The sequence below is a fragment of the Rattus norvegicus genome, chromosome 1, assembly GCF_036323735.1.
Source record: "Rattus norvegicus strain BN/NHsdMcwi chromosome 1, GRCr8, whole genome shotgun sequence".
Lineage (NCBI taxonomy): Eukaryota > Metazoa > Chordata > Mammalia > Rodentia > Muridae > Rattus > Rattus norvegicus.
Window position 1 is genome coordinate 103,429,374 of NC_086019.1, and position 20,383 is coordinate 103,449,756.

At 47.3% G+C, this 20,383-nt stretch overlaps 1 protein-coding gene and 1 long non-coding RNA gene across 3 annotated transcripts; one reads left to right on the plus strand and one right to left on the minus strand.

The window, feature by feature from the left end:
• Positions 1–3,369: 3,369 nt before the first annotated feature.
• Klk5 (kallikrein related-peptidase 5) lies at positions 3,370–12,638 on the plus strand. Of its 2 annotated transcripts, XM_063285199.1 has the most exons (6): positions 3,370–3,468; positions 3,728–3,811; positions 6,316–6,580; positions 8,109–8,365; positions 8,576–8,709; positions 11,348–12,638. In XM_063285199.1, exons 2-6 carry the CDS (start codon positions 3,739–3,741, stop codon positions 11,498–11,500), a joined length of 882 nt encoding a protein of 293 aa, XP_063141269.1. In that variant the 5' UTR covers positions 3,370–3,468; positions 3,728–3,738; the 3' UTR covers positions 11,501–12,638.
• A 4,277-nt stretch (positions 12,639–16,915) lies between these two features.
• LOC134484892 (uncharacterized) lies at positions 16,916–20,094 on the minus strand. The gene is made up of 2 exons (XR_010062696.1): positions 19,760–20,094; positions 16,916–17,148 (listed from the first exon to the last, which is right to left on the minus strand). It is a non-coding gene; the product is annotated as an uncharacterized LOC134484892 (long non-coding RNA).
• Positions 20,095–20,383: the final 289 nt, after the last annotated feature.

A 20,383-nucleotide genomic window follows, 5' to 3' on the forward strand; every position in this document is an offset into this window, starting at 1 on the left:
CCATCAGCAAAGTGACTGAATTCAAGATTAACTAAAAAAATCAGTAGCCCACATACATACAAAAAATAAATTGACTGAAGAAGAAATTAAGGAAACAACATCTTTCACAATAACCACAAATAATTTAAAATATCTTGGGGTAACTCTAACCAAGCAAGTGAAAGATCTGTATGACAAGAATTTCAAGTTTTTGAAGAAAGAAATTGAAAAAGATATCAGAAGTTGGGAAGATCTCGAATGTTCATGGATCAGACGCAGAGACCCAGAGCCATTAGGCAGAGAGAGAGAGAGAGAGAGAGAGAGAGAGAGAGAGAGAGAGAGAGAGAGAGAGAGAGAGAGAGAGAGAGAGCGCTTAGGTTGGAGGTCTCAATCAGGTCTCCCCACTTGCAGATTAGAGCTGGGAGGGGAACCCCAGTGAAGAAGAGGAGGCGGAATTGTGGGAGGCAGAGGGGTCAAGGATACCTGGAGAGTACCACAGATTGAATTAACTAAGCAGGGCTTATGGGGGAATCACAGAGAAGGAAGCGGTCTGAGTTAGGTCCTCTGCATTTATGTGATGATTGCTGAATCCGTGCTTTGTGGGGACCCCTGACAGTGGGAGTGGGGGTGTCTCTGACTCCTTTGCCTGTTTTGGAGGAGACTCTTTTCTCCTACTAGGTTGCCTCGCTTACCCTTGATTTGAGGGTTTGCGCCTGGTCTTACTCGATCTCGTTGAGCTCTGTTTGGTTGATATCCCTTGGAAGCCTGGTATTTTCTGGGGGAAACAGATGGGAATGAGGAGTGGATGTGGGGGAGAGAGGAGGTGGGAGGGAACTGGAAGAAGTAGAGGGAGGTAAAGCTGTGGTTGAGACGAACTACATGAAAGAAGAATAAATTTTTAAAACTTTTTAAAGAACAAACAAGGCATTGGGATAGGGTGTGGGGATCTGGGAGAAGCTGGGGAGGGAGTAAGGTGGTTGTGACCGAAATACATTGTACGCATGAATGAACTTCTCAAAGAATAAGTTTAAAAATATTTTGTTAAAGATCTCGCTAGGAGCTGGAAAGATGGTTCAGCAATTGAGAGCACTGGCTGCTCTTACATAGGACCTGGGTCCAATTCCCAGCACACACATTGCAGTTTACAACTGTCTGTAACTTCATTTCCTGGGGATTCCATACCCTTAGATAGACGTACATGCAGACAAAACACCAATGCACATAAAATAAAAAAATAAGCCAATCTTTTTTTTTTAAAGATCTCTCTAAAGGGCAGGGGAGATGGCTTCTCAGTTAAGACCACTGAAGACCTGAATTTGGTTCCTAGCACCCGCATCTTGTCTCACAACTGCCTGTAATTCCAGTGCTAGGGAATGGGGCATCTTCTGGCTTCTATGGGCGCCTACATGCTGCATATACATACAAGTTAGCAAAAGACTCATACACATTTAAAAAAATAGATATCACTAATTAAAACAATTGAGGCATAATGTAGCTCAGTTGGCATTCATGAAGTCCTGGTTTTAATCCAAAACACTGCATCAAACAGGTTGTGGGGTACATGTAACCCCAACACTCAGGAGCTGGAGGCAGGAAAGTCTGCAGTTCAAGGCATCTTCAGCTGCGTAGGGCATTGAAGACTTGCTTCATAAATAAAGTAAAAAAAAAAGTTGGCTTTTATCTAAATGTGATGGTTCACACATATAATCCTAGCCAAGAACCAGAGGTCAGCCTGGCCTACAGCGTAAGGTTTTATCTCAAAGAACAAAAACAGGAGCTAAGGAGACCACTCAGCAGGTCAAAGCACTTGATGTTGAGCCTACTGACCTTGCCTCGGTCTCTGAGACCCACGTAGTGGACAGAGAGGCCCAGACTCCTACAGGCTGTCCCTCTGACCTCCACTTGAGTATCACACACACACACACACACACACACACACACACACACACACACACACACACATACCCCAAATAAAACACAGAAAAATGATACATAAAGTAATAAATAACTATAATACAATACAATTTTTAAAAGTCAAACGTTTAACAACTGTAAGCTAAACTTAAAAGGCCACATAAGTGAGAAAAAAAACAGAGAGAAATTGGTGGCTGGTTTTGTAGCCATTTAATCATCGCGTTAAACCTCAAGGTGGGTTTTGCGGTTTAGTTTTTTTTTCCTTCTATGCAGTAGAGCCCACCCCAGGTTCTAACACCTCTATTGGAATCTGTGCATGGTAATGACTGTCATTTCAAGTGGAGAAAGTTTGTGTTTGGCACGAAGCTCACGGATCTGGGCTCCCGCCTCCCTGTGGGGATAAGACCTGGAGAATTGGTGTGGGCATGTTGACAGAAAGAGAAGTCAGGACACAGAAGAGGGCAGGAAAGGCTGCCAGGTGGTAAAGATCAGACAGGGAGGGGTGCTGCTCTGCTCCCCATTCAATGCCCTATTTCCCAAAGCACTAGGAGCCACCCAACTCTGGTCCTGGCCCTTGGCCTCTTTTCCATTAACAGGGTGCCCCACCCCATTGCCCCATTTTGTCATCCATGTCTGGCTGTGCCAGCTGGACCAGGGCACCTAGTGGGGGCAGCCTGCTTCCCTTCCTCTGGCTGACCCTTGGCCTGGGACCTAGTATCAGGGGTGGAAGTTGATGATGGGGTTTCATCTACAAACATCTTTGTCTCTCCTGCTCAAATGACAGGGAGGGGCATAGGGAGACAGTAAAAGACAGAGAACCAATATTCAGAGACTAGACATGAGTGGGATGAAAATCAGAGAGACAGAGAGACAAGACAGATGGGGAGACAGAGAGGCGAAGACAGGGGAAAACACAGAAAGACACACAGAGAAAAAAAAGAGAGAGATATAAGGAGAAAAAGAGGGACAGAACAGAGACCAAGAAGATCAGTGACAGAGAGACAGATACCTAGGAGGCAGAGAAACACACAAAAGCAGACAGACAGAAACAGGGACAGAGTGATGGAGAAAGACACACTGACAGGGTCATTGGGTGCCAAGGGGACAGACAGCTAGACCACAGGTAGAAGAATTTTAAAAACAGAGTGGGAGGGATGAGAAAGGAGACACAGAGTTGTAATGAGTGAATGGATGTGACACGGGGAAAAAGGAACATTAGATATCAGGAAGAGTGCCTGAGAGCTGGTGAGATGCCAGGCCTGAGGAGGGCCCGGCCTGCGCTGAGGACCCCTCCCCATCCTTGGGGCCAGGCAGGGAGGGAGTGGCACTCAGCACTGGGTGGGGGGTGGAGGGGAGGGGAGGGGAGGCAGGAAGAGTGAGTGCTGGGGCCCAGACCGACAGGAACCTCACTGCCTGGGAATGTGCCCCAGGGACCAGTGGGTGGTTATATCACCAGGTGCCAGAGCAGAGGAGGAGGTGGTGGCTAAAAGGCTCAGGCCAGCTTGAGAAGTCTGCAGCTATATTGGGAGCCATACCCCACCACCCACTGCCCAGGGAACAGGGGCAAAGTGTCAGGTGAGGCCTGGGGAAGGGTCTCAGCAGGTAAGGAAAGAGAGGGAAGCTGATCCGGCTCTGTCTTATCTTGGTTGGATTCACTCTGCCTCTCTTGCTGTCCACATGTACAGGGACTATAAGATGCTGGCAGTCCTTCCCCTCCACTGCCGTTCCCTGGGTGCTCATGGTGAGGCAGGGACGGGATGAAAGTGGAACAGGACTTCCAGAACCACCTAGGCCTCTTCAGAACCACCTAGCCTCGTCCTCTATTTCTTACCAGGTTCAGCGGTCATGGCGAGGGCAGGACACCCCTGGAAATGGGCAATGGCTACCCTGATCGCAACCCTGGTTCTGGGGGTCTCAGGTAACCAGGGTCCCCTAAGTGTGTGGGGAGGACTGCCTCTGTGGACCACAGGGTGTGTCTCCAGGACCAGGTGAATGTGTGTTTGTGCCTCTGTGGTTACACAATTAAATGTGGGCCCCGTGGCTGTGTACGTATTGCGGGGAAGGAAACGGCTTTTATGTAATTTGTTTATTATTATTTTTGAGACAGAGTCTCACTGTGCAGCCCAGGCTGGTCTAGAACTCATTATTTAGACCAAGTTGGCCTTGAACTTGCAGCCAATCCTTTTATATTTGCCTCCTGAGAGGTAGAATTGCAGTTGTGCGCCATCATATGTTCTTGCTGTTATTGGTTTGTTTGGTTTTTTTTAATTTATTTTACTTATGTATTTGTAAAGATATTTTGCACTGTGCATGTCAGTGCCCAAGGAGGGCAGAATAGGCTTTAGTTGGAAGCTGTAGTTGCAGCTCGCTGTGAGCCATTAGGTGGACACTCGGAATCATACCCAGGTCCACTGCAGGAGCAGCCAGTGCTCTTAATCACTGAGCCGTCTCTGCAGACCCCTTAGTTTTAGTTCTTGAGACATAATCTCACTTTTAGCCCAGGTTAACCTAGAACCTGTCGTATAGCCCAGGCTCTCCTAGTACTCACTGTGCAACCCTGGCTGGGTTTGAATTCTAGGCAATCCTCCTGCTTCAGTTCCCTAAGTTCCAGGATTACAAATGTGAGTGATTCTGCTTGCCTTGCATGTGTCCTTGTCCCCTATGGAGTGACTGCATGGCAGACGGTATGGATCCTCTGAGGCTTTGTGGGTAGTCAGGTGTCCATGCACCTCAGTTCACTTTGGTGCTGCAACATTGTGGGTGCACATTCCAGCTTGGCGTAGACGTTGCTGGGCGTTTGACTCCGTGTGTCTCCTCTGTACCCCAGTGTCTATGTCTGGGATGCAATGCAGCTCTGCTCATCCCCGTGGGAACGCATGACCCTTGTGTTTGCAGACAGCCCCTTCTGAGTGCAGGGCTGTGTCCGTGACTGTATTTGTGGTCCTGTGACAGTTAGGATAGTTAGGGTTTACATTCAGGGGACAGTGTGTTTTTGGAGGGCTGCAAACGCAGCTGGACGTGTTCTCATGCCCCTGTAACTGGGGTTCCTGACTCTGCCTCTAGAAACTGATTGAGAAGTGACTGACCGTAGCTACTGAAACGGTTTTCTTGCACTGTGCCATTCTGGAAAGTGAAATACAGGTGTCCTTTCAGTGTGACACGTCAGCATGGCTGTGTGCAGAAGTGTCTGTGGTCTCCCCATGCACACACACCACCACTCAGGTGGCCAGGTGGGCGAGCTCCAGAGAGAGCACCTGTCACTCGGGAGCAGCTGCCTTTGGACACAGTGTGTGGGTTTGGTTTTTTTGTTTGTTTGTTTGTTTTGTTTTGTTTCTTGTTTTTTGTTTTTTGTTTTTTTGAAATGTGCCTGTGAGTGCAGACAGCACTAAGGCGACCCTTCTCTGGGCCATTAGCAGGAACATGACCAATGATAGCCCGTGAGGGTGAGGGGTGGGGAACAGAATGCATACAAGTCTATGTGAGAATTCAGAAAGTGAGACTTGCTGGGCCCTTCCAGAGTCCCTGTTTCCTGTCCCCCACCCCAGCTCCACCCAAGGGCTCCCACTCTACCCACTGCTCTCACCAAGTCCCTAGGCCAGGCGTCAGCCCCAGAGCCTACCCCTCTTCGCTAGGCTCCATCCATTTGCTATAAGTGGTTCCAAAGCTTAGCTCCATCTTCCTTTCCAAAGTCAGGGTTTTTATGGGACTTGTCACCCCAAGAGACCTTGCCTCAGTTCTCCCTAGACTAATTCCAAGTCCCCAGCCTCTTGGGTCTTGCCATTCTGGTGCCCTAGTCTCCAGAATAGGTAGGGTGACCAGCTTGTACCACTGGTCTTGGCTTCTGACTCCACTTCTGGAACTTAGGTCTCAGTGCTCAAGCTTAGTCTGCCCTTAAGGGCTCCTGTGCCCCAGGGCACCATCCTTCTCTCCAGGTATTTCCTGTTGAGTTCCGGGGGATATCAGGAATCCCTGGGGCTCACAAAGTCCAAGAAGCCCACTGGAACCAAGGTTCCCTGTCCTAAATCCCAACTTGCTGGTTGAGTTGTGGTTTCAGCTTGTTCTACAAGCTCCCTCCCTGTGGTCTTGGCTCTGCCTACACTGCTCTGACCCCACCCCTACAGATCTGGCCACATCCCAGTCTTGGTTCTATTTCCATAGTCCTGACCCCGTCTTTCAGTCCTGGCCTACACCCCTACAGCTCTGTTTATATCCCTAGATCTAGGGCTTAGTCAATCCTTCAGCCCAGGCCTATAATCCCTGGCTTCCCCTCCACAGTCCTGGTTCCAACTCCTTATCTAAAAGCCTAGCATGTCACGTCAGACAATTTGGGTAGTCCCAGTTTCTGACTGTAAGAGCATTCCTGCATCTAAGCCCCTTCCAACCCCTACCGCTAGATCCATTCTCCACTCACTCTATTTCCAGAGCTAGCTCTTGCTGATGATGTTGCCTCTTGTGACAACTCCTCTGGCACCAAACCCTCTGGAACCAACAGAGACCTCAACACAGATTCCAACTCAGGGGAGGACACCCGTTCAGACAGCAGCTCTCGGATTGTGAATGGGTCAGATTGCCCAAAGGACACACAGCCATGGCAAGGTGCCCTGCTTCTGGGGCCCAACAAGCTGTACTGTGGGGCCGTTCTGATCAACCCACAGTGGCTGCTCACAGCAGCGCACTGCAGAAAGCCGTGAGTGGGCCTGGAGAAGAGGGGGTGGAAGAAAGTTAGGGATAGGGGGCAGGAGAGGACAGAACTGGGGAGGGTATTAGGAAAGAAGACTGGATGAGTTCATGGATAGAGGATGGAAAGATGAATGGATGGATGGATGAATGAATGAATGGGTGGATGGGTGGGCAGGTGGTGGATGGATGAGTGGGTGGATGGGTGAATGAATGGGTGGGTGCATGGGTGTGTGAGTGGGTGGATGGGTGGATAGATAAATGATAGATAGATAGATAGATGAGTGGGAGGATTCATGAATGGATAGAAACTTAGAAGGTGGATGGAAAGTTGGGTGGATGAAAGGATAGAAGGGAAGATGGGAACAAACAGCGTGAGGAAGAGGTAAACACTGGTGAGAGCTGGTCTGGGCATGGGAGATCAGGATAGGTGAAATTACAAACTTAAAGGGACAGAGACAAAGAAAGATTGCAGCAGAGATAAGAAAATGCTAGGAGAGAGACAGAGGTGATAAGGATTATACAGAGACATAGACACACGGAATGGTTTGGTATGGAGCTAGGATTAGGACCTATGAAGATGGGGTTCGGAAGGGGCTAAGTGTACGGCTTGGATTGGAGACCGGAATGGGGTTAGAGTCAGGAAAGGGATTGAACCTGCCTGGGCTTGGAGATGGGGATAGTTGAATGCAGGTTGAGAGATACATGCACATGGATTTGGGTCAGGAAAAGAGAAGTGTTGGGGTTGGGCACACATACATTGATGGTCTAGGGTGAGATGAATGTGGGTTTGGATCTAGAATGGAGGTTAGTGGAAAGTGTGATGGGTAGAGAGAAAGACAGGGTTGACAGAGTTTGGGACCAGAAATGGATATAGGACAAATGGTGTAGTTGGGCTAGTTTGTGAAGTGAGGGATGGCTAAACACTTTTGGGTTGATTTGTTGTTTTGCCATCATTTTGCTGTTTTGAGAAAAGGGCTCACGTAGGCCAGGATGGCCTCAAACTAGCTATGCAGCTAGAGATGATCTTGAACTCCCGGTCTTCCTGCCTTTGTCTCCTAAAATCTGAGATTATAAACCTGTGCTCCCATGCACTGATGGAATGGTTGCATTGCATATGGAGGATGGTTTGATTATAGACAAGACACAGTTAGACTTGAGGTTGAAAATGAATGCTCAGGCTGACAGTTACTGGAGGTTATGCACTTACGTTGCAGTTGGTGTGAAAGATGAGAGACAGATAGGCTGGGAGCTGGGAGGGGCTGGAGGTGCATACGGGATAGAACCTGATAAAGTTAGGTGTAGAGTTAGGGTTGAGGATGGTGTAGAACTGGGTTTAAAATGGGGGAAGTTGGGGTTGAGGCCAGGGTTGAGTTGTGGATGAGGATGGGAAGGAGTGAGGTTGGGGATGACATGGAGTTGAGTTGAAGATGAGTGGAATTGTGGTTGAGGATGGGTTAGAGCGGGTAGCGATTGAGACTGCCTTGGACAGGGGGATAGAGTTCTGGGCGGGGATTGATCGTTGCCATATTCCTCAGAGTGTTCAGAATCCGTCTGGGCCACCACTCCATGTCACCTGTCTACGAGTCTGGGCAGCAGATGTTCCAGGGAATCAAATCCATCCCCCACCCAGGTTACTCCCACCCTGGCCACTCCAATGACCTCATGCTCATCAAAATGAACAGAAAAATCCGTGCCTCTCACTCAGTGAAGCCTGTCGAAATTACTTCTGACTGTCCCAAAGAAGGGACCAGGTGCATGGTATCTGGATGGGGGACAACAAGCAGCAGCCACAGTAAGTATCGTGGTTCCTCCTAATCCCTGCTCTTCCAAGCAGAATCTCCCCACATAGCACAGGCTACCCCGAACTAACCCAGACTACAACTGTGTATTCTGTCACCGCCTGACTAGAGCTTGGGCAGCAAGCTTGCTCCACCATGCCCAACTTTGTTTTCTCTCTCTCTCTCTCTTGCCCTCTGTCCCTCGTGATTCTCTTGCTTAACAGATAACTTTCCCAAAGTCCTTCAATGCCTGGATATTACTGTGCTCAGCGAGGAGAGGTGTAAAAACTCCTACCCGGGACAGATAGACAAGACCATGTTCTGTGCTGGTGATGAAGCGGGCAGGGACTCCTGCCAGGTAAGGACTGGATGCAACTCCATTTATCCAGAAAATTACATTTATTTTACTTATGTGTGCACACATATGTCATAGTGTGTGTGTGCAGGTCAGAGGACAACACATAGGAGTCAGTTCTCTTCTTCCACTATGTGGGTTCCAGGGATTGAACTCAGGCCATCAGGGTCCTTTTACCATCAAGTCCCTTTACCTCAGCAGCCTCCTAAGCAGTGCATCAAGGGCCACCCTGGTTACCTGTACTTTATTAAGCACCGAGATTCTTATTTTCACAGAGCTCCTGCCCCAGGACACTGTTCTATATGATGCTTACACAGATTGAGCCTCCACATTTTGTTTTCAGTTTTCGTTAGAAAGTTTTAAAAAAGAGAAAGAAGTGGGGCGTGGCTTGTCATCTCAGATATGTGGGAGGCTGAGTTAGGAAGAATGAAACCAAAGGCCAGCCTAGGTTACAGAGTAAGTCGAAGGATGGCCTGGGTAACGTACTGAGACCCTATCTCAAACTAAAAGGTAAAGATGAGGCTGGGGGTATGGCTTAGTGGTAGAGCCCCTGCCTAGAATCCCCCAGTGAGGGGCTGGGGGCATGGCTTAGTGGTAGAGCCCCTGCCTAGAATCCCCCAGTGAGGGGCTGGAGGCATGGCTCAGTGATAGAGTGTTTTCACGACATGCTACAAGGCTTGAATTTTATCTCCTGCCCCACAAAAGAGTAATTAACTAACTACAGATATAAAACTAATGTTACTATTATATTTTATTTAATTGAACATCTGTGGCCTCTCTATGTTCTCAGGTGAGAGTTTTTAGAATTGATTTAATGTGTAACAGTTATAAATATACAGCTTCCACCCTGCTTCTGTGATGCCTTTTACCCTGAGAATCCATCTCAGTTTGCTAGACATACAGCAGCTTCGGTCTCACAGTTCAGGTCTGGAAGGAGGAGTCAAGGCTGCTCCCTGTGGCTAGAGAATACACTGCATAAAGGTGCTACATCTCAGGGGTCCCTTTACGCAATGGCCATCATAGTTCTATTTATGTGGCGTCTTCAAACATGTAATGTCTCATTGCAACTGAATTCATCAGGTGACAGTTTTCTAATAAGAGCTAATAAAATGCCATGAGGAAAGAAAAGAGAAAACTTGTTTTAAATATTTTTTTTTAAAAAAAGAGCATATAGGATAGGCTTCATTGTTGGAAGTACTGAAGAAGCAGACATAAAACACAAAATCCTATAGTCAGGGGGGCTGGAGAGATACCTCAGCTCTTAAGAGGCTGGCTATTCTTCCAGAGATCTCGTTATGTTCCTAGCACCCACATCTGTAACTCCAGCTCCAGGGGATCCGACAGCTCCTTCTGACCTCCTCTGGTACCTTCATTCCCATGTATATAGTCACACACACACACACACACACACACACACACAATTTGACATGGGTTCTATGGGTTTTGTGGGTTGCTACCCCTTTGGGGTTGAACGACCCTTTCACAGGGGTTGCCTAAGACCATCCTGAATATCAGATATTTGCATCATGATTGATAACAGTAGCAAAATTACAGCTCCAAAGTAGCAACAAAAATAATTTTGAGGATGGGGGTCACCACAACACGAAGAACTGAATTAAGGGTCAAAGAACTAAGAAGATCGAGAACTACTGATTTAATGTAATAAAAATAAATCTTTTAAAAATGTACAGTACAATTTTTAAAAAACCTATGTTCAAGAAGCTTTACACGTAGGGCTCTTTCAGAAAGTTATAAGGAGTCACCAGAAAATAAAACACTAGGACCCATCTTCATTGTGGTCAAGAGGAGGGCTTCCTTATGCGTACATAGGCAGGGACTGTAAACCACCCTGGAGCCAGACTCATACAGGCTAAGGAAACAGAACATGGACTCTCAAAATTCAGTGCAAAGATTCAAAGAAAAATAACTGAGAAAGCACTTGAGCCGGTAGCATAGGACTATCATCCCAGTTATTCTGAAGAGTGAAGTAGGAGGATTGCAAATCCCAGTCCAGCCTGGGCTACATAGCAAGATCATGACTCAAAAACAAACAAACAGGGAGGAGAACAGACAAGATGGGAAGGAGAGAAGAAGGGGGAAGGCAGAGGGGGAGAAGAAAAGGAGAGAAGGAAGGGAAGCAGAGGTGGATGGATGGATGGATGGATGGATGGATGGATGGATGGATGGATGGGTGGGTGGATGGACGGACGGACGGACAGATGGACGGATGGATGGATGGATGGATGGGCAGACTGACAGTCAGATGGACAGATGGATTGACAGATGAATGGATGGATAGATAGAGGGGAGAGAAAAGGAGACAGGTTAGACATCTTGTGAGGAGAAAAAAGATAAGGAAGATAGTAGAGACAGGGCTGAAGGGGGTGTGGTGTTAGCTAGAGTCTGGCTAGCGGGCTTTCTACAAGCTGAACCTGAAGTAAAATACTGACAACATCCTCCCTCTCTCTCTCCACTTTGCTCTGTTTTACCTACATTCAATCCTGTTGGCCCTTTCACCCTTGTCTGCACCTGCTTCCTGTGTCCTTTCTGCATTGACTCATGGTACTGAATGTCTTGTTCCTCCCCATTCGACCTCACCCCCACCCCTGCCTCCTTCCGTGCCTCCGCTCTTCCCTAACAGGGTGATTCCGGAGGACCTGTGATCTGCAATGGCAAGCTACAGGGCCTTGTGTCCTGGGGTGATTTCCCCTGTGCTCAGCCCAACAGACCAGGTGTCTACACCAACCTGTGTGAGTTCGTTCCTTGGATTAAGGACACCATTCACTCCAACTAATGAGCCAATACCAGGAACCATGGAGCCAGTGCCACCCAGCTGCAGTGAGGAGCACCGTCCCTCTGTCCCTCTTTGAGAATGCTGAAGCTAATGTCAGTCTCTCCAGACCTTGCTCTGCCTCTCCTGGCACCAAGATCACCATCCCCCAAGGTGGACTGGCCCTGTTTCTGTAGCCAGACCCTAGGAACACTTCCTGAAATGACTAGATTGGGTTCAAACCCATCACTAGCTATGGACCCATCCACAAACCCCGAGTTGAGCCTTTTCCTCAGCCGTAAACCAGATTTAGACCCTGAAATAAAAAAAAAAAAAAAAAAAAAAAAAAAAACATGGGAAGAACCCCTTTGCTATTTCTCCTTCTGTGCCATGCAGTTGTGGACAAGTAGGGATCGTAGTTATTTTTCTATCATTTAACAAGACAACAACGCCATGACCAAAATAACATATAGAAGAAAGCGTTTCTATGGGCTTACAGTTCAAAGGGTCAGAGAACCATGACCATTATGGGGAGGAGCATGGTGGCAGTCAGGTAGGCATGGTGCTGTGAGTAGTAGCTCAGAGCTTAAATACTGAAACAGATCCACAAGACAGAGAGAACGTTAACTCAGTATGGCACTGGCATTTGAAACCTCAAAGTCCACTCCCAGAGACACACCTTACCCAACAAAGTCATACTCCCTAATGCTCTCCAAACATTTCTACCAACTGAGAACCAAGCATTCAAATACATGAACCTACAAGACCAATCTCAGTCAAACACCACAGTGGCTGCTCCTTGCCCCCAGGGGGTCTTTAGATGACTTTACGTTTTCTTCACAAACAGTAACTATCTTACTATTAAGATGCTGTGGTAGACTTTGATTGGCTATGTTAATTAGGTGAGTCAACGGATCTTTTGATTGCTAGATTTTAATACTTTGCAGTCAGCCTCCAGAGGAGGAAGTGACCAAATAAGGGACTAGACCTTGATGGCTAGCTTTAGGACTGTCATCTAACAGTTTAGCAAGAAAATGGGGGGGGAGGGGGGAGGCAAAGCCTGCCAGAACCTTGCTAGCCACACTCAAGCTGTCCCAACCCAGAGGCAAGAGGACTTAAACCTCTATAACTCCAAACCTAAATAAACCTTTTTTCCCTTTAAGTTGTTTATCTTGGGTGTTTGTTTCTTTTTTAAATATATATTATTTTATGTGTATGGGTAGTTTGCCTGCATGAATGTTTATACACTGCCTGTGTCCAGGGCCTGTGGAGGCCAGAAAAGGCATCAGATCTTGGGGACTGGAATGACAGACTGGAATTTGAGACGCCTTCTGGGTGCTGGGAACAAAACCCAGGACTTCTGGAAGAGCAGCCAGTTAGTTACCTTAACCTCTGAACCATCACCCCAGCCCATCTTTATGGTTCTTCAATTTATTTATTAATCTTTTGTTGGGGGGTGAAATTAGGGGGCTCTTGCTTTTAGAGATTAAAGAACTTCTTTGAGAGTTAGTTTTCTCTTTCTGACTGTGGGTTCTGGGATCAAAGCGAGGAAAGCCTTTGCCATGGATTCGTCTCATCAGGCCCTAGATGTCTTTATGTTTATGTTTTGTTTATGGGTATCTGTCGATGGGTATGTGCGCTTGAGTACATGGCCCACAGAGGCCAAAAGAGAGCATCAATCCCCCAGCGCTGTGACCTACAGGCTGCTGTGAGCCTCCCAGTGAGTGTGCCGGGAGCTAAACTTAGGTCCTCACCAAGAGCAGTATGTGCTCCTAACAACTGAGCCACCTTGCTGACCTCCAGATTTTTTTCTGCAGAGCCATCCTAAACCATGCATACACAGTGTGAGTCCCACTGGGTGTTTGTTTGTTTGTTTGTTTGTTTGTGGGGGTAGTAGTGGTAGGGGTGGTGATGTTATTTTTGAGAGAGGGTCTCTCTATTAGCTAGCCCCTGGCTGTCCTCGAACTCCCTATGTAGAGCAGGCTGGCTTCAAATTCACAGGGACAAACTTGTCTCTGCCTCCTGAGTGCCACCATGCCCATTTCCTAGAGTAAAAGGGGTGCTGTGCTGTGTTCTGAGTGGCCAGGGCTATACTTTATTAAAAGGTTCGCTGGCTCTGAATGGCACAGCCAATCAACAAAGCACAAGTTGGAGAAGAGGGTGTGACCTTGACCAAGTGTTTTGATTTCCAGAAGTGCTAACCCTGGGGGAATTTCTCCCAAACAACAATTTTATTCTATTTTTAATGGAGTTTTGATTTATTAATCCTCTGACGGAAAAGAGCATACATTGTATTCATGTTTTACCACAGAGAGAACAGGTAGACAGGTAGATCCTTGGGGTTTGCTAGGCAGCTAGCCTAGCCTACTCAGCACCTTCCAGGCCAGTAAGACCCTGATTCAGAAAACAAGTGGACAGATCCAAAGGACTGACACCTGACATTAACCTCTGCCCTTCACACACCAACATACCCCATACAGGAATGTGCATTCACATGAAGACAGTGGGTTTGTGACATTTACTGTAACTAAAGGGGAAACCCAGCAAGGGAAGCTTGCGGTGGATTCTCCACTTCTCACAGACGTGGGTCTCATCTACAACCTTGTTGCAAGTGGCAGAGCTTGGATGCACCCTGACTCAGGATCAGAGTCAAAGGTGAGCAGAGAACTCAAGACAAAAATGTTGTTTGGTTTCAGATGCCAGGACAAGGGACTGAGGTGCATATCTTACATAACAAAGCAGACCTGGTCTCCAGGTTCTCCCAGCATTTCTCAGTCCCTCTCTGGCATACTCTGTCCCCAACAGTGAACTTCCCATCGTGGGGGCAGAGTCTCTTCCCTATATAATCCAGACATTTTTGTCTCCTGACTCTCTCATGTTCTCTCTCTCTCTCTCTCTCTCTCTCTCTCTCTCTCTCTCTCTCTTTCTCTCTTTCTCTCTCTGCTCCCTTGTTCTTCTTTTCTCTTCCCCCTCTCCTCTCTCTCCCTTCCCATGGTGACTTCCCTGGCTTCCTTCCTTCCTTGGGGCCAGTAAATGCTCCAGAGCAGCTTCAGACTAAACCTGCACATATATATATATATATATATATATATATATATATATATATATATATATATATATATATATATATATATATAATCTGACTTGAACTGGCTCGTTTCATTGGTGGAGAAATAATTTTTCAGATATGACTAGGAAGAAAGACCAATGCCCTGTGTCCCCTCTGACTGCACACTAGATAATTTGGATAAAGCTGAGATGAGCTCACCCAAACCCTTCTACACCCCGGGCAAGATCAGCTCCCACTTACGTTAGTTAGCAAGTGACCTGGAAGCATCACAGAAGCCACAGGACTTAGCTCTAAACTAGGAGCTAGGACGGAAGCCAAGGGCTGGGCTGAGCAATGGCTCAGTGGTTAAGAGAACTGACTGCTCTTCCAGAGGTCCTGAGTTCAAATCCCAGCAACCACATGGTGACTCACAACCATCTGTAATGGAATCTGATGCCCTCTTCTGGTGTGTCTGAAGACAGCTACAGTGTACTCATATAAATAAGTAAATAAATATTTAAAGAAAGCAAGCCCAGGGCTATTAACCCTCAGTCTTGGGGAATGTTTGTTTACATGGTAGAAGGGAGCAAGCAGAACTGGAATCGTGGCTCGGTGATGGCACCGGTCTAGAATCCCCCAGTGAGGGGCTGAGGAGTTCTTTCCGGGTCACATGTGGACGTGAGCAGTATCTGCTTGGTCAAGAATGAAGTAGGAGGGTGGTTGATAAGCTCATTTCAACTGCACCCATCTTATCTAAAGTGTGGAGTCAGACGAGGTCACAGAATGACTCCACCTTGTTCCAAGTGACAGGAGTATGCGAGGTCCTGAGTTTAATCCTCAGTGCTGGGTTTAAACATTTTTTTTACATTTTATTTTATTTTATTTTATGCATGCAGGGGTCAGGGGGTCATGAAGAAGCAGGTGCATGTCACGGTCACTGCCTGTTCTGAGAACGATTTGCAGGATTATCTTTTCTATGTCTACCCTGTGGGTCCTGAGAACTGAACTCGGGCTGTCAGGCTTGGAGGCAGTCACCTTTACTGGCTGAGCCATCTTGCCAACCCCTTTCCCACCCTCAGCACTGATTTTTTTTCCAAGCATGAAGATGGGAAATGAAACTGAGAGGAGTGGTTGACACTTAAAATTCCCGAACTAGGGAGGCTGAGGCAGGGAGAACCTGGAGACTAAGGCCAGCCTGGGCTACTTAGTGAGAACTTGTCTCGGTAACAAACACAAACAAAACCACCGTGGGTGTAGTTCGGTTGGTGGAGTGCTCGTGAGGTGTAAAAAGGGAGTGGTGGCGGATGCTGTAATCCAGAGTTTGGAGATGGGAGCAGGAGGCTCTGGACTTCAGGGTCATCCTTGGCTAAATAGAGACTTCACAGCAAGCTTGGGATTCGTGAGACCTTGTAGCAAAAACAAAAACAAACAAACACCATTTAAAGGAAGATAAAGTCTGAATATCCCTCTCCTATTTCTCACTTAGAAGGTGGATACTCTGAGGAGGACTAACCATCTTAAAACACAAGAAAAAAAGCCGTCAAATGGTGACCAGACAGCAAGCCATTTATAACCCACCCTCTCAGGAATTTCCTTCCTGCTCCAGCCTTGAATGGGTTTCTCCCATCTCAACTGGGATCCGGGAAAATAAAATGCAAATGTCAAAGATGCTGTCTTCGTTTGTTTGCACTGATCCACAGGGGAGGGTGTGGGGAAAAAAGGCTTCCAGAAGGTGGGAACTGAGCTAACACTCGTGTTCTTGGCAGCCCTAACTTTCTTTTCTCACATGAGGATGTGTCTTTTCCATGCAGACGCCGCTTCCAGAGTGGGGAGGAGGCAGGCGTCTGTGAGCAGTCCCTTAATATCAAGGGTGGAGAAGGTTCTCCAGCACAGTGTTGTAAGACCGAGGAGCACAGGGCTGAGGTGGCGAAATAGCAAGCTTCTCACCCTAGGACACATCACATCCTGGCACTGTGACAAACAGAAGTGACATTCAGAGCAAGAGTGAGCTTATCATCAAGTGGGCCCAAGTGCAACATCGGAGAGGAGACTCAGACAGGTGGATGTGTAAGTCTAGGAGTTAACATGAATTACTACAGCAGACCAGATGGACAGGGGAACACAGGATGCTTAACAAATGGTGTTGGGAAAACTAGTTCCCTCCAAACCAGAAACCAAACCCAGGGCTGGAGAGATGGCTCAGCAGATAAGGTGCTTGCTGCACATGCCGAACGCCCTCAGTTTGATCTTTTGAACCCATGTAAAGGTGGAAGGAGAGAACTGACTCCCTAAAGTTGCCCTCCAACCTCCATACCCATCATATATATTCACACAATAACTGATAGGATTAGGCAGCGGGTCCCAACAAAAAACACACCATGAGGCAAGGCAGGTCTCACGTGGGAGATTTATTGGGTGAGAATACAGAGGGAGCTTCTTCGAGAGGGAAGAACGAAGAGAGTGGGAGCAGGGAGAATGTGACTTTTTAAATGAGATTTGCGCATGGGCAAAGAGACAGGCAAAACACTATCGAGATGATGTGTCTGGTCGCTGGGTCCTTCGAAAGCTGGCTGTAAAGATGCCTGTTTGTTGTGGACTCACTTTTAGCTGTCCACGGATATGTCTGGTTGCCAAAAATAACAATAAATAATTGTTTAATAAAAAAGAAAAAAACTGTGCCCCCCTTCCCCCACTCCTCCTTATATAATCCAGACAATCAAAAAACTCACACTTAATGTAATCTAATCTGGTTTGAATTGGCTCATTTCACCAATGGGGAAATAACCTATCACTTGGGAAACTCTGGGTCTCAATAAAACAAAAAGGGGAGCTGGAAAGATGACTCAGCAGCTTAGAATTTGGTTTTGCAGAGGACTCAGGTTCTATTCGCAGCACCCACGCGGTGGTTCGCAACCATCTAAACTCCAGTTCCAGGGGATCTGATGCCCTCGTCTAACTTCTAAGGGCACCAGGTTCACATGTAGTGCACATGTATATGTGCAGGCAAAATATTTGTATGCACAAAGTAAATAAGTCTTAGAGGAAAACTGTAGGGGTACACTGACTAAGGATTCCCAAGTTGGCCTATGGCCTCCACAGGCACCCTCCTGCATCCACACACTAGCCGCATGTGAGATATATACATGCTTCACAAAAACAAAACAGGCCACTACCAAGCCATGTGCGGTGGCACATACTTGTGTCCTCTACACTCCAGAGTTGGAGACAAGTAGAATCAGGAATTCAAGGCCATTCTCAGCTACACAGTGAGGGTATGTGAGGTTCTGCCTCAAAATAAAAATTAAAAAAACCTCTTAGGTACAACATACTTGGAGATTTAGGAAAGAAAAACCAAGGCAAGTATATTTGACTCTGGGGATTGACTTGTTAAGCCTTCAAACTCACAAATTGTTCAGACAAAATTCTGAGTAGTTTGAGGATTTGCATTTTAAGTGTTCAGGTTTAAAGGTGGAATAGACTGTGAGAGGCATTGTTCAAAGTGGAGGAAGCTATTTGGGGTAGCCAAAAATAGAAAGACCTATACCTATACTGTGTAAGAAACAGCTGTGAATTTGTGTAGCTTGTGTGTGAGTGTGTGTGTGTATCTGTCTATCTCTGTGTGTGCATGTGTGCACAAAAATGCAGTTACTCTCAGAAGCTAGAAAATGGTCTCAGATGCCCTGGAATTAGCATTACAAGTGATACGGAAAACCAAATTCCAGTCCTCTAGAAGAGCAGCGAGTTCTCTTAACACTTGAGCCATCTCTCCAGCTCCTTAATTTGCTAAGGAGAGAACGTGGGGAGGTGGGGGGAAATGTCTTCATTAAAAGATTGATCAAAAAAATCAGCTTTAAAAAATAGCATAATTCGGGGTTGGGGATTTAGCTCAGTGGTAGAGCGCTTGCCTAGGAAGCGCAAGGCCCTGGGTTCGGTCCCCAGCTCCGAAAAAAAGAACCAAAAAAAAAAGCATAATTCAAAAAACTATTGTTCTTAAGGAGGTATTTCATGTTATCAGTTATCATGGGCCAGTGTGATGGCTCAGCGTGTGAAGGTGTTTGTCACCAAACCTAATGACCTGCGCTTGATCTCTGGACCCACACGGTGGAAGGAGAGAATATAGTCCCTGAGCAGCGCACAGCAGAAGCTGATGAGCCAGAAAAGTGGGTCCCTCTTTACAGTCCCAGCCTACAGCCACAGGAGTAAATTGTGCCAAGGGAGCTCCAATGGCTGTCAAAATGGTGGCACCAAGATATCTTCTCATCTTGCTGCTGTCCCAGGAGCTGCCCATGGTGGTGGCACCTTTCCTGCCTCAGTTTACAGCCTTGGGGAAATACCATTGCATCTGTCCACAGTGGCAGCTCCTTCCCTCCAGCCTCCCCCCACCCCCAGGCCCAGAAACCCCACAGGGATGGCACCTCAGCAAAAGCCAGCTGCAGCCAAGAAGGACTTCCCACTCTAGCCCATGGACCCTGATGCAGGGAAAGGGAATGAAAAAAAAAAATCCACCAATTGCTAAGCAAATAACAAAACAAAACAAAACAAAAAAAAAACGAAAAAAGAACAAAAACAAAAACCAAAAAAATAGAAAAACACTAATCCCTGAACTTCCCACAAAAACCCACCAGTCCCTGAGCTTGCCGTTGAAAATCGCCACTCTCTGAGCAGGAAATCCACTAGTCTTGAACAACAAAACCCACCAATCCCTAAACACAGTCCCAATCTTCCAGCTCAGGATATGAAATCCCACCAATCATCGCTCTGGAAATCTCTGCCCTAAGAAGCTCCACCCCCTCATTAATCTTATATAAGCACTTCCCCTTTGTCCAGTTCCCTGCTGTCCACTCCAAGGAGCAGAGGGCTACTGTCCCTGGATCTGCCCCTCCCTCCACACCCTAGACCCTCCAATAAATCTCTTTCATGAGGTTTCTGCCTGGTGTGATTCTCTAGTCGGAAGACACCAAGAAAAGAAGCCATGAATCGAAGAAGTGGAGTGGGGCTGAGGTTCCTGAGCTCCTCAGCCCCTCGGCTCAGCTGGGGATGGATACCCTCCCTTGGGAACCACAATGCCTCTGCTGAGGAGGCTTCTTCTCAGAGTTGTGTGGTTCCTGAGCTTCCGAGTCCCAGGATACCCCTCCACTGGGACACTGTCCCACCTCAGAGCTGTATGGTTCCTGGGCTTCCGTGTCTCAGGATGCTCGCCCATCAAGCAGAAACACCTACAAGAGCCAACTCACCAAAACTGGCTTTGACCTCCACCTATGCGCAATAGCTCTCTCGTGCACCACCCACATATCCAAATAAACTACATGTGATAAACATTTGGGGGGAAACTGAATGAAGTCCTTGATACTGAATGAAGCTAGGGAAATGGAAAGGAGGGGGGTTGGTCCCATGAAGGAAGCTCAACATTAACAAATCCGAGATGTACTCGGGTCAGCACAGAGCCTCCTATTCTGAAAATCTCTCAGGTATTGTCAGCTCTCGCAGGCACACGCCCTGTGACTCAGCAATTTCTCTCCTGGCTGCACATCCACACCCAGGAGGGGACATGTATGAGCCTGTGCCTCTCATTGCTTCAGGTCTCCAGAGGTTAGAAGCTATCACATGCCCATTGTTAGATCACAGCCCCTTCAGCTCACGTTGTGTCTCCCCTAATTCAGTCTCTATCCCTCGAAGTCTCTGTGCCCCTCCTCCTAGCTAATATGAAGGCCTCTCATAACTTTGAGGGTCTCACAATGCTCTCTTTCCCCCACCAACTTCCAGTTGCAGGCTAAATTTATAGTTCTACTTCCTGTCTGCCTCCGTGCCTCTTGGCTAGGTCACGTGATACGGATCCTGCCGCCCTCCCCTCCTCTGAA

Coding starts and splice junctions, on each gene's coding strand:
- Klk5 (XM_063285199.1), top strand. CDS start 3,739: ATGGCGAGGGCAGGACACCCCTGGAAATGGGCAATGGCTACCCTGATC. Junction 6,581..8,108: donor GCAGCGCACTGCAGAAAGCC/GTGAGTGGGCCT, acceptor CATATTCCTCAG/AGTGTTCAGAATCCGTCTGG. Junction 8,710..11,347: donor CGGGCAGGGACTCCTGCCAG/GTAAGGACTGGA, acceptor CTTCCCTAACAG/GGTGATTCCGGAGGACCTGT.